This window comes from Triturus cristatus, chromosome 4_1, assembly GCF_964204655.1.
Source record: "Triturus cristatus chromosome 4_1, aTriCri1.1, whole genome shotgun sequence".
Lineage (NCBI taxonomy): Eukaryota > Metazoa > Chordata > Amphibia > Caudata > Salamandridae > Triturus > Triturus cristatus.
Window position 1 is genome coordinate 408,689,350 of NC_140585.1, and position 12,221 is coordinate 408,701,570.

Here is a 12,221-nt window from a genome sequence, read left to right on the forward strand (position 1 = left end):
ATGACACCCTGATACACCCCTGAAATTAGCATGTGTGGTCATATGGCACACACACATGCCCTAAGGGCATGTATGTGCGTCACGTGGCACTTTGTAAAATTACAAAACATGCATTTTTAAAAGAAATCGCAAATTAACACCAACTAGTAGTTGGTGGTACTTTGCGATTTCTTAAGGATTAATCGCAATCCTTTGGTGAGTGTTACATTTCATTTAAGAAATCGCAATTTGCGATTTCTTAAATGCCTACGCAAACTTAAGAAATCGCTAAATTAGCGATTCCTTAAATTTGCGTTGGGATGTGGCTCATACATCCCGTTTTGCGAATTTTTAATCGCAAACGCTGTATTTTGCGAATCGCAGCGTTTGCGACTAAAAATTTGCTTGATACATATGCCCCTTAGTCTTTTAAACAATCACTTAGAGAAACACATACTTATTCATACAGGAACTCTTCCAATATCTCACTCTCACATATACTCACTTATATACACCAATAGTCACATATACTAGTGTAAAACATAGGTAGTTACTCAAAAAGACACTATTGAGACAGTCATTCACTCACTAACATACCCATACACACACTCATCCACCCATACAGTCCTGCACACATGCTGTCTTCAACACATACAAACAGTGAGTCATTCATTCATGCATCTATGCACTACGTAATACCCCCCACCGAACCATACAGACACTCAGACACTCATACTGATACTCAAAAAACCAACTAATAACCTATATAGACACTCATGAGGCTACTCACCAACCCATGCAGCCACTTATACACAAAGTGAGAGACTGATACAGATATTTACATATTTAAACATTACTCACTAAGCCATGTATTCACTAAGATACACTTAATCAGTCAGTTATACAATCAATTTTTCAACAAAAAAAAGATCCATTTAGAAACTTATATACCCATTTATTCTTCCATCGACCTTGAGATATACATATATAAAACATATTTAATTTTCAGGAAAACACACATTCACTGGATGATGTCATCAGTGATGTCATTGGAGATGTCATCAGTGATGCCATGAGTGATGTCACTGCCCATGTCATGAGTGATGTAATATGTGATGTCATCAGCAGTGCATTGCGGGCGCGCGACTTATAGTTAGCTGAACTAACTATAACGGGGGAATTTCAATAGTTTTGTACAAGTGAAAAGTCCAGCTAACTATAACGCCCCTGAAACCTATGTTTTTTTCAGTGAATAAATTATGCAATTTTGGTAGTTCTCAAGTTTAGGTGGAAAGCAGCTCCTTTATAGAGCACTCTCAACACCAGCGACACTCTAGATCTGCTCACTTCAAATGTCTGCTATTCTATCAAAGTCTTTAATCATAGGATTAGCACAGTGCAATCCACACCGAGATAGAATGGGACAAAGTCTTTTGCCATTTCTACAGCAAAGTCGGAAAACTGGATGAACATTTTTAGCTTAGTCATTAGGTCTCCCCCAAATATATTAGTTGGGGATGAGGGATAAGTGTTAAATCATACTATTCCCCCCTAATTCAAGCTCCAAGGGCTCTTTGATGGGGATCCATGCCACAGCACCCAAAACTCCTTGTATAGTTGCAGTGTGTTTTGATAAGGAGACTGTCCCTTCCCATAGACAAGACCTCGTCACCCCATTTTTTACCAGGACATTGTATGGTGTCTTGTTCACAAGCACTGTGACCACTGTGTCTTCCTCCAATCAGCCTGGGGTGGACAGTAGGATGTGTGTGCTTGTTGGTGTTTTGTTGTTTTCTGGCATAGGCTCCCTATTTGCCCCCTTGGCCTGCTGAGCTGACCTTGTAGCTTCACTCTCGCTACTTGTATCGCTGTCCAGACCCGCTATGAATCTCCCTGTCACCCGACTGGGCTCACCTGAACTCAATCAATCAATCAGGGAATTGTAAGCGCGCTACTCACTTGTGAGGGTCTCAAGGCGCTGAGGGGGGGTGGGGGGGGTTCCGCAGATCTGTTTAGCCGCAGAGCCAGGTCTTGAGGGTCTTCCTGAAGGTGTTCAGGGAGGGGGCGCGTCTGATGTCTGCCGGTAGCTCATTCCACGTCTTGGCTGCAATGTGAGAGAAGGATCTTCCGCCTGCTCTGGCTCTGTGAATGCGCGGGGTTTCGGCCAGTGTGAGTTGGAAGATTGGAACACATTTTTTCTGCGTTGCTGGGGTTTGATGGGCTGAATGCGATGGATGAGGGATTGAGCTTCAAGGAGCTCTAGGACTGGACTGGGGTGCTCCTGGGCCTGCTGGCCTGTTAGCCTTCCATGTCTGAGTTTTCTGGTTCGTTTTTCAGCAGGGGGCTCTCTTGCTCCCTCGACAGGTGGATTGGTATTGCCTAAATCGGTGGTTGCAGGCATTGGGGAGAGCACTCCCATTCCTACATACAGTGGAGGAGGCACGGGCGTTACTTGCTGGTTCTGGCATAGTATTGTCGGACTGGGCTTTGCCTATGTATTTGGTCCAAATGTGTGTTCTTGTGTGTTCGATTATGTTAGAGTCACAGCTTGCAACCTCTGGCCAGGAGAACGCATGTACCTTAGTGTGTGCGTGCCATTCATGGCAATACTTGCTATGTTTTTAACCCGTGTGGGGAGCCTAGTTTGCATGTGCTTTAGCGATGACTTCATGGTAGCTGGGAGCTTTTTAAGGGACAGATACGCACTAGCTTACCGGGATTAAATATCAGATTCTACTCTGATTGTTCAATCAATCATGGAATTGTAAGCGCGCTACTCACCTGTGAGGGTCTCCAGGCGCTGAGAAATGGGGAAATAAAAACCAGGGGAATACTGGTTACAACTATTTCTACGAGCTCAATGCTAGATACAGCTGCATCTGAATTAATGTTTCACAAACACAAACAAAAAATCATTTGAAGGGTCACAACCTGAAAGAAAGTGCAACTGTTAGTTCAAAACGTGTGAATTCAGCTGAAAAAAAGGAGCTATGGAATGACGATTGTAAGAATTAGTGGTACCTTCATAAGCATATTAGGTCATTCACAAAACCAACACTCAAGACAGAACTGCAGCTGCAACAGTTTACTAACACCACAACATTAAGAATGTATCAATGAACAACCACATTGAAGAAAAAAGAGAGAAAACAATGACAGAGAAAAAATTATGACTTTGTCAAGAAAAAATACCTTAGCCCACTCCTTAGCGTATGCTACCTGATGACGAGTAGAGGCTCTGTGCGGTACAAAGGAATACGTAAGCCTGATAGTTTATCAATATTAGCTCCAAGACGAAGATAACAATTTACGTGGAAAAAAGGAACAACTCTACAACTACAGGCCCTTCTTGGCCAAGCACAAAACACACAATCTCTAAGGTCCAAATTTTCCCTAATGTCAGAATTACACCCTATATCACACCCAGGGATCATGCATAACATCTGTATCATGCCCAGAGGTCCAAGCAAACAACACCTCTCACTTTTGTCAGATATCGACAGTGTAAGAAACTGGTAGCACTGAGAAAACCCTTTTAGACAAAAAAATGACATTGAGGTGCTGGCGCTATATCACATCCAGGGCCCATGCCCAGTGGTCCAAGCGGTGGGGCCTCATCCCTGTATCACACCCAGGGGACAAGCATACCATCTGTGTCATGCCCAGCAGTCCAAGCAACTAACAACCTTCACTTTTCCTAGTGTGCTGACTATCAAAGAAAGGTGATCGGCTGTGAGGCCGCCTTGTGACTCCTCAGTTCGGACACATAAAATAGGCAATATGTCAGATTTCTGTCAATGGAAGGGCGCACTGATTACATTTTTGCGCTTCTTCCTAGTTTGTCATATGCCAAATGCTTGGACTAAGGATCGGATATAGTCTCTTACTCACTTTACAGAGGCATCAGGACGGACCTCCGCCTCACAGATTCAGCACAACTTTCAATCAATTGTGGCGTCCGCTCACCTTCCTTGCTATGCAGATGTTAATCCGTCCGGGCGGGGTTCTTTCCTTCGGCTGCAGTCGGGTTCGAACCACCAATCTCTCCTATCTGGCTCACCAAAATGTTGCTCAAATGTTAATTTACCTTGTAAAAACAAAGACCAACAAAGACCAACAGTCGTTTGGCAAAACAGGAACAGTTAGTTTAATTAAACACTTCGGCCGGGAGCACAGTTACAGAGTTGAGGTCTAAACGTGGTCTCAAAGTACAATTGATCTGAGCGCCATTATATACATTTCTAGGATCATCATAAAACAATTCATAGGCCCTTATTAGGAAGAGGAATGTGGTCCAAGACATGAAGTCATAAATTATTCCCACCGGATAACAAATGCAGGTGGGTCTCGACCTTGCGTGAACACAATAAGGGCCAGTGGGTAATGTGTACAGATGTCAAGCATGGAGAGCGTGTCTTCACTGCTTGTGCTGTGTCCTGACTGATTGCCTGAGTGTTCCTAAGTTCATGTGGCATCTAACTTTATGGTGTTTTGGTGACATGCACACCTCCGAGCATATGTGCTTTATTAGGACCAATCTCCTGGACCATTGTGGTGTCTCTGCCTATCTATAAGACTAATCTAGGTTTTTCATGTTCATGCATTTTTCCTGTTGGTTACGTACCACCACACCTGTGATCTGTCAATCAGTTGCAAAAGGCCTTGGTCATAGGGCCTGCCTGATGTAGTGCTAGAGGCACTCTTGTGGTCTGACACCCTGTGATGACCTTTGACTACCATTATTTTAATTGACTTTGGTGTGTTATTTTATCCTAGCCTGAATATACGTCCTGAATATACCTTCTTTCTCTTAAATGTTTCTTTCTTGTAATCTTGCAGTCTTTCAGTGGGAGCTGTCACGGAGTAGAACAGCCTTGCCAAGATCAGAACGTGTGGGATGTGCATTTGAAAGCATGAGAGAGAGAGGTGTGGAAGGTATTTTGTGGTCTCGAAGTGCAGTGTTATGAGCAGTGGTGCACAAATGTGCATAGTGTTGTACATTGTGAGATGAAGTATGTACTGCTATGAGCAGTAGTGCACAAATGTGCACTGTGTTGTACAATTATTAATTTCTTACTATTGGCTTTGACATGGCCTCATGTCATTCTGAATTCTGACTCTACCTGGCTTGAGCTTTTTCTGCGTGCACAGACATGCTTGCAAGTTGTTTGGGTTAATCACGTTCAAGGATTGTTTTTGTGAGAGATTGTTTAATGTACCCTGGAAGGCTTTCGTGAGCTTCGTTAAGATAAAGACTGGAACATGCGAGAATATAGAGGTAACGTGGGAACTCCTTTCTGCCCTGGCATGCTTGCTTGGAAGCTGGCCAGTTCTAGTAAGTTTCCTTGTGTGGGGAGGAAGACTCTTGAACCTTCTAGTGTGTGTTTTGAGTCTATAAAGCTGAGGTTTGTTGACAGCTGAGTTGGGAGCTCACTTACAGAGTAGATGTTCTGCTGTAAGACAAACGGAACCTGAGTACTGGTCGAGAGTCCAAGCCAGCTGTGAATTCCTCCCCCCCAGCGTGAATTGGCAAGGATGTCGAGTGACCGATCGTGTGAGGTGACTTGTTTCTGACTGGTGCCACTGTGATGCATGGTTCCAGTGGCTGTGATCATTTGAGGTGTTTGAGTTTTGATTATTGCCATTGTGATGTCTGGCAAGGGGATTTGATTATTTGAGGTGTTTTCTTTGTGATTGAGTGTATTTATCTTTCTGATCTCTTGCAGGATGTCCCACATTTTTTGCTTGCATTCTATCTCATATTATTTGCTGCTTGTTTATTCATTAGTATTATTCATGCATTTAACTGTTGCATTCATCAAGTGTGTTATTATTGCATGCATATAAATATATATCTCAATGTGTTTTTGAATGTGATTCATTTTGGCATCTGGGAAAGCCTTTCTGTGAGAGCATTGCATAAATAAACACCAAGCCTTATTCTAAAAAGAGAGTCTTGGCATTCTGTAAAATAAAACCCTTATCTAAAGGTGTTGTTGTTTTATGTCTCCTGCTTCGCCGTGTTTGAGCCACCATGTGGGAGATTCTGTATTATCTGAAAGGCAGAGCAAGACACCTGACCACGTATTTCTGACTCAGGGTTGATGGAGAGGTCATATCAGGTGATTTCGACAACAGTGATTCGATTTCGGTTTTTATGCACACATGTATTATTGTGTACATTGACTTTCTATATGCACAGTTCTGACACCTACATTTTGTGAAATTGCAGTAATGTGGAGTGTTATCATTTACAACCATGACATCCGTAATGCTGACTGTTTCACATAAGGAAGTATGCAATATGTTTTCTTGAGTGATGCCTATGTGATGCAGAAGCAAAATAAGTCAGCAGGGGTTTCCTACAGACAGTTAAGAAAAATTGTTGTTTCTGCTCTCAGTCAAGCCTTAGTAATAAGAATTAGTGTGACAAAGACAGACATCATTCAGATACTATAAATGCTGCGTTTGTCTTATATAGGAATATGCAGTATCAACATGGTTTATAGGCTGGATTAAGGTACACGAAGGGGACAAAGCTATAAATTTGAATGTTAGGTTTAAGCTAGTCCAGTATAACTTTGTACACCAGGCGTACCTCTCCCCAAGAACACTAAGGGGCCGATTCCGATCTCGCTGGGAGAAGGCTCCGTCCGACTCGGATCCGGTGAGTTTTCCGACTGACTTGCGCTGAGGGGCTCCGAGCACCCGAGTGCGATGCGAACGAGCGCTGACGGACACGGGTCGCTCGGAGCCCCATTGAAGTCAATGGGAGCCTTTTGTGCGACGCGTACATAGACTCCCATTGACGAAAAAGGTATGTTGCGCACAAGGTCGCCCCCTGTAGTGGGGATGCGTTTGTGCCACTCAAACTGTACATGCATGTGTAGGGGGGACCCTTGGCTCCACCCTGTGATCGACTCATATGACTACGGGTGAAGGGGGGTCCAGCACGGACCCCCAAAGTCTGCTTCCTGGAGCGTTTACGTGTTGGAGGCTCCGACTCGATCCGGCTGTCCGAATCGTGCATCGTACTGGCTCGGTCGGGAATCGCCTCCATTGCACGGCATGGTTTGCTTACGGATGAGACGTACGGAGCGGTTCAAACCCGGAAACGATTCGGTCGGTGATTTTGCGTTTCTCGCATCGTATTTGGACGCTCGTACAGCTGTACGAGTCGGTCGGGAAACACGCTTACGGCTCGTACTTTTCCCGGCTGGATCGCATTCGGAACCCTTAGTAGGATCTTTCCGACAAGATCTGATAGATGCCCCAGATGTGGAGCTACTGAGTCTGATTTTATCCATATGGTATGGACATGCCCGATGCTGTCTCAGTATTGGACCTCATTATTGGAGAAAATAAAGGAGGAGACGGGATAGTCCGTACTGGGTCTCCTTCCTGCTCCCAAGAAAAATAAACTGACTAGGAAATTTGTAATGCTTGGGTTAGCATCAGCCAAACAACAAATTGCTATATCATGGATGGGGACTACTCCCCCGAAGATTGAGTCTTGGTTGAAAGATATGGGCGAGTGGGCAGCGGCGGAGGCGGTAAGAATGAGGAGAGTGAGACGAGATGAGAAATTGGAGGACAAATTGCGGGTATGGGCGGCCATGCTAGCAGACATAAAGGACCTACAAACACCTATGATAACATCTCCTAAAAGCAATCCCCCACAAGACGGATAATGATGCACTGTACCGAATTCGACAATAAGGGAAGTGACACTGAACAACTGCGATTAAATATGAAGTTGGGAGGGAGTGTGGTAGGGGTAATGGGGGAATTGCATAATTATCCTTTGGCTTCGGAAGCAAGTTGGAGTATTGTAATGAATATGAACCTGATGTAACAATGTTTAAAAATGCAAACAGACTGTACGAAATATATGCAGATGTCTGATGTATGTAAATTGAACAACGTAAGTTCCTAAACTGTCAATAAAGAAATATAAAAATAAAAAAACATGGTTTAGAGGCAAATTAGCACCTTTTCAAAGTGTTTTGGGGTTGCTTAATGTAGATGTATCAGTCAGCAGATTCCTTGATAATCCTTACTAATTCAGCTCTGGTAGTGCCACAGGCAGCACCCTCGCCCTGCAGTGAGAAGGTGTGCCATAGACCACTGCAGGGGAAACATCCTTTACTACGCAGCCACAACTGCGCACTACCATTACAACGCGGGTAATACAAAGAACGTGTTGTTACCATGTGTGACATTACCACGCGTTACATTACCACTCAAGTCGTTAACAACGACTTGCATTAGGGAACGTGTTGATGAATTTGAAATCCAACATCTTCCCTACTGTTGCACAGACGGGAGTTGGAATATATACTATTCCAAAGTCCAGCGCTTCCTTGAAACAATTCATTGTAACGACTTGCGTGGTAAAAGAATGTGCAGTAACAACGCGTTCGTTGTATTGCTCATGTTGTAATAGCATGCATTGTAAAAGCATGCATGATTGTGTCATACATCCCCACTGCAGCAATAAAGCCAATATGATGCCATAATTGCACCTCTGTGATATGACAACAGTGCTTTTGCATAGAAGGGGACAGAAAAAAAAAAAAAACTTTTGTAAGTGATCCTTAACCATACCATATAAGCACAATAGATGTAAGTGTTCCTTTCCGGGTGATGCATTTATTGGTCTCCTGGTATATCACAAATGTCCAAACATATTGAGAGACATCACCTCACCCAAGATTCGTTGTGGCGTGTTTCATCATTGGCATTTCCTCAACATTTGAGTAGGTAGACACCACTTCAATGGACTCAACCATTTTTGGGAGTTCTATATAATTTATTTCTGGCCGGTTGCAAGCAGGGATACTGGTGTTTTTAAAAACATATTTCAAGGTATACCCAAAAGATTTAGTTTTTGTTCAGAGCATTTGAGCTCTGTATTTACACCTGCACCCAGGACTATCAAAAGTTACTTCAAGTGCTGGTTCGCTGGTCTCCTGTTCAGAGCCACAGGGACATAACAGGCTCCCACCATCTTGAACCCGCACCTGGACCCAGCCTGAGTGAGTCCTGGTCCCCAAGAAGTGTCCCACCAGTCCTGTATCCTTGGTTGTGATGCTAATATGGCCAGATGTCCATTTTCCAAAACTTTGCTATAATTTGGCAAACAAATGCTCTGAGAACAGGAGGAGACCGTGACTCACCTGCTTGTTTATCTGCCTGAGGTGAATCACTGGTCGGATTGACTTTCTGGCTTCTCCCACTACATTCTTCTCTGCAGCAGCAAATCTGTTTCAGTGATCCTTCATCAAAGAAGTATCTGACCTCATGGAACTGTCTTTGGATACAGCCCTCTGCCTCTTCCAGCTGGAGATTTTCGACTTGCGTTTTGGCGAATAAGTCCCAAGGCAAAAATCTTCACTGCAATTTCACTTCGCGGCCCTCTGACGATGGCGCTCCCTTCTTCGACACTCCTGCAGCCTTGCCATGCCTTGTTGAACATCTACCATCTCAGACATTATTCTTCAAATATTTTTCTAAGTTCGTAGGTAAGCGCTGACCGGGCCCAATCCAGGGGCGTAACACAGGCCCCCGCAGCCCCCGCGGTGCGGGGGGGGGGCCCCGAGCTGCAGGTGGCCCCCCCAGCACTGCACTCGGGCCTGACAACTCCGGATTAAATCCGGAGTGGGGGCCCCTCTGTGTACCTTGCAGGGGGGCCCCTTCAATTTTCGTTATGCCACTGGCCCAATCCACTTCTTGTATCCAAACCATGCTACATCATGGTCGGCCTTAACTTTTGACTTTGACACAGTCTCGCATCACTAGATATCCGTGGTTGGAGCTTTGATCTTATAGGCACAAGATTTCTCTAAGAACTTTAAAAGTTCATAACTCCAGTTCTTTAACTCCAGATTTTTGTTGTTTTGGGGTCAAATAATAATGTATTCAAATGTACTCTGTCTAAATTGGCTTGGGAATTTTCTTGTGTTGTGTTTTCACTTTATTACTGTTTGGTGTCCTCCATAAATACTTTACCCATTGCATCTAAGTTAAGCCTGATTGCTTTTTGTGCCGATACCCAGGGTTAAGCACAGGTTAATTTAGTTACTTTTTGTGGTTTACACTGCAAGGGTTTGTGGCTGTTGCTTGGCCAGGGCTCACACCCCAGTCAACCAACATCCCAATGTGGGAGAGGGTAAATCGAGCTGTCTTTGAAGTTCTTCTTCCACATATCTTGTGCCTCCAAGCTGTGGAGACACATAATATAAGGCTAAAGCATTGACGGCTGATTTGTTGCCAGTCTATTCGAGTTGTTCTGTATAGCTGCTATTGCAGTCTATAATTCTCTCTGACATAAGTGAAAAGCAAACAGCTATACAGCCTTCTATCGTCATTCAAAATGGTGCTTCTTTAAAAAGACAAAGCCCCACTCTGCATGCATGGTGACGAAGGAATTAAGCAAACTTTCCTGATATCAACCAACACTGCAATTCCGGTATTGGGTGACCATTGTATTGCCGGGTGAGATCACAGTTCTCTTTTCTCTATGTTAGCATGAGCATGTTGCAGACTGCCCTCTGCTTTGCGCACATTACTATACAAAAGTATTTTGCTTTGTGCCACACTGTACTTTGTTGTTGTTTTTGCGTTCTGTTCTTTCCTGGGATTTAGTCTGCACACCGTAGACAAGATCAAACAACAATGCCCCTTGTTATTTTGTTCTGGTCAGGCCTCAGCACCTAGACAAAACACTCAAATGCAGTTGTTGTTTGGGAACACGTACTTTATCATATAGCTATGTACAGATTTGGTCAAAACACTTGGAGAGGGATTTTTCCAGGGAAGAGATTGTGACAGCACCTGAGCTGTAGAACTTTCATCTGTGCATGCTAAGGTACGGGTCTGCAGAAAAAAAACAGAGATCTTCTAATATATAATAACTTTGCATCTGTAGAAGGGGAGGGAGTCAGGCTACCCTGTCTTGTATATTGACACCTTTTTTATGATTTATGGACTACTTATTAAGCTGACCATATTTGTGTTAGGCATTTTCTTACTCATTGTGGCATTTATACTGAATATTAGAGCATGATAGCTAAAATAAATATTTTAAACTTTTCTCGTGTCTCTGTCAGATCTTATTGTGGACTAGTGCGAGTGTGAGAATGAAAGGATGTGTCCTGCAACTGCGATTCCTGAGAGGGTCGGGAGTGTTGTGTTCTGGGGTGTCTCATCACTTGTTCCTCTGTGAGTAAGTAGGAGGGCAAGTGAGACACTATAGCTAGTCAGTCCTGGGCTCCTAAGTAGGAGGGCAAGTGATACACTATAGCTAGTCAGTCCTGGGCTCATGGGTACTCAGGTGGTAGGATAACACGGTTCTGTGATCCCAAGCATAGTTCTGTGACTGCAGAATCCGTACACCAAGTTGTTTCTCCCTCATATTACTCACGATTCAAGTCAATCTGCCACCATGAGGCCCTTCCAAGAAAAGTGACTGGCAGCCCACCAAAATCGAGCTTATGGGACTGAAGCCTCATTCTGTTTCCTATATGCTCTAATATGTGCCTGAAGTGTTCTTTTTTCTTGGGGCTCTCAGTACTTTATGTCCTGAATACAACCTAGGGATGAAGGAGAGTATGCTAGAGCTACATCAAGACTGACTTGCACCATCCAGTGGTTATCCTCTACGATATAACAATTAGAGGTGGGCAGAACACAGAGTTTCACTCCGTGAAATTTCACGGAGTACATGAAAACTGTGCAAGATTCCACAGAGTTCCACGAATGGGCGTAAATCGTATTTACACTGGTCACACAATTATATATAAATGCTCTTCTGAGAATGTACAGATGTTGTATGACCTGGGACCAAGTATATAGTTACAAACAGAACTGAGAAATGATTACTCAAAAGGCATTTCTTTTTTATTTTTAAAGTGCTGCTATGATTGAAATAATGAAACATTTTCTTACCAGGTGCTGTAAAGGGAAAGATGCTGATTGTACTGTCCATCGGTCCTTTCTTCCAATGGGCTCTTCCAGCCTCTGAATATTTCACAGACATAATTTTTGCCAGCTCCGTTGATAAGTGCATCTCAGAGGTTGAGAAATGGCGGACAAATGCACCTGCGGCTATTGACTGGAGTCATGCAACAAAGATGGTTTGTGAAATTGAGGGCAACAGGTATGTATTGTGCACTTAAGTCGGTATCAACTACTGTTCATAGTGCTTTCCTTTCCAGTGATCTTAGACAATAGTTTAGCAG

At 43.7% G+C, this 12,221-nt stretch overlaps 1 protein-coding gene across 1 annotated transcript in view; it reads left to right on the forward strand.

Moving 5' to 3' along the window:
- The window catches only part of LOC146855029 (indolethylamine N-methyltransferase-like), an 80,906-nt gene that overhangs the window by 35,289 nt on the left and 33,396 nt on the right, over window positions 1–12,221 (forward strand). Inside the window, exon 2 of the mRNA XM_085652522.1 lies at window positions 11,932–12,139. Coding sequence (XP_085508648.1) covers window positions 11,932–12,139 — 208 coding nt within the window. The remainder of the gene's footprint in view (window positions 1–11,931; window positions 12,140–12,221) is intronic.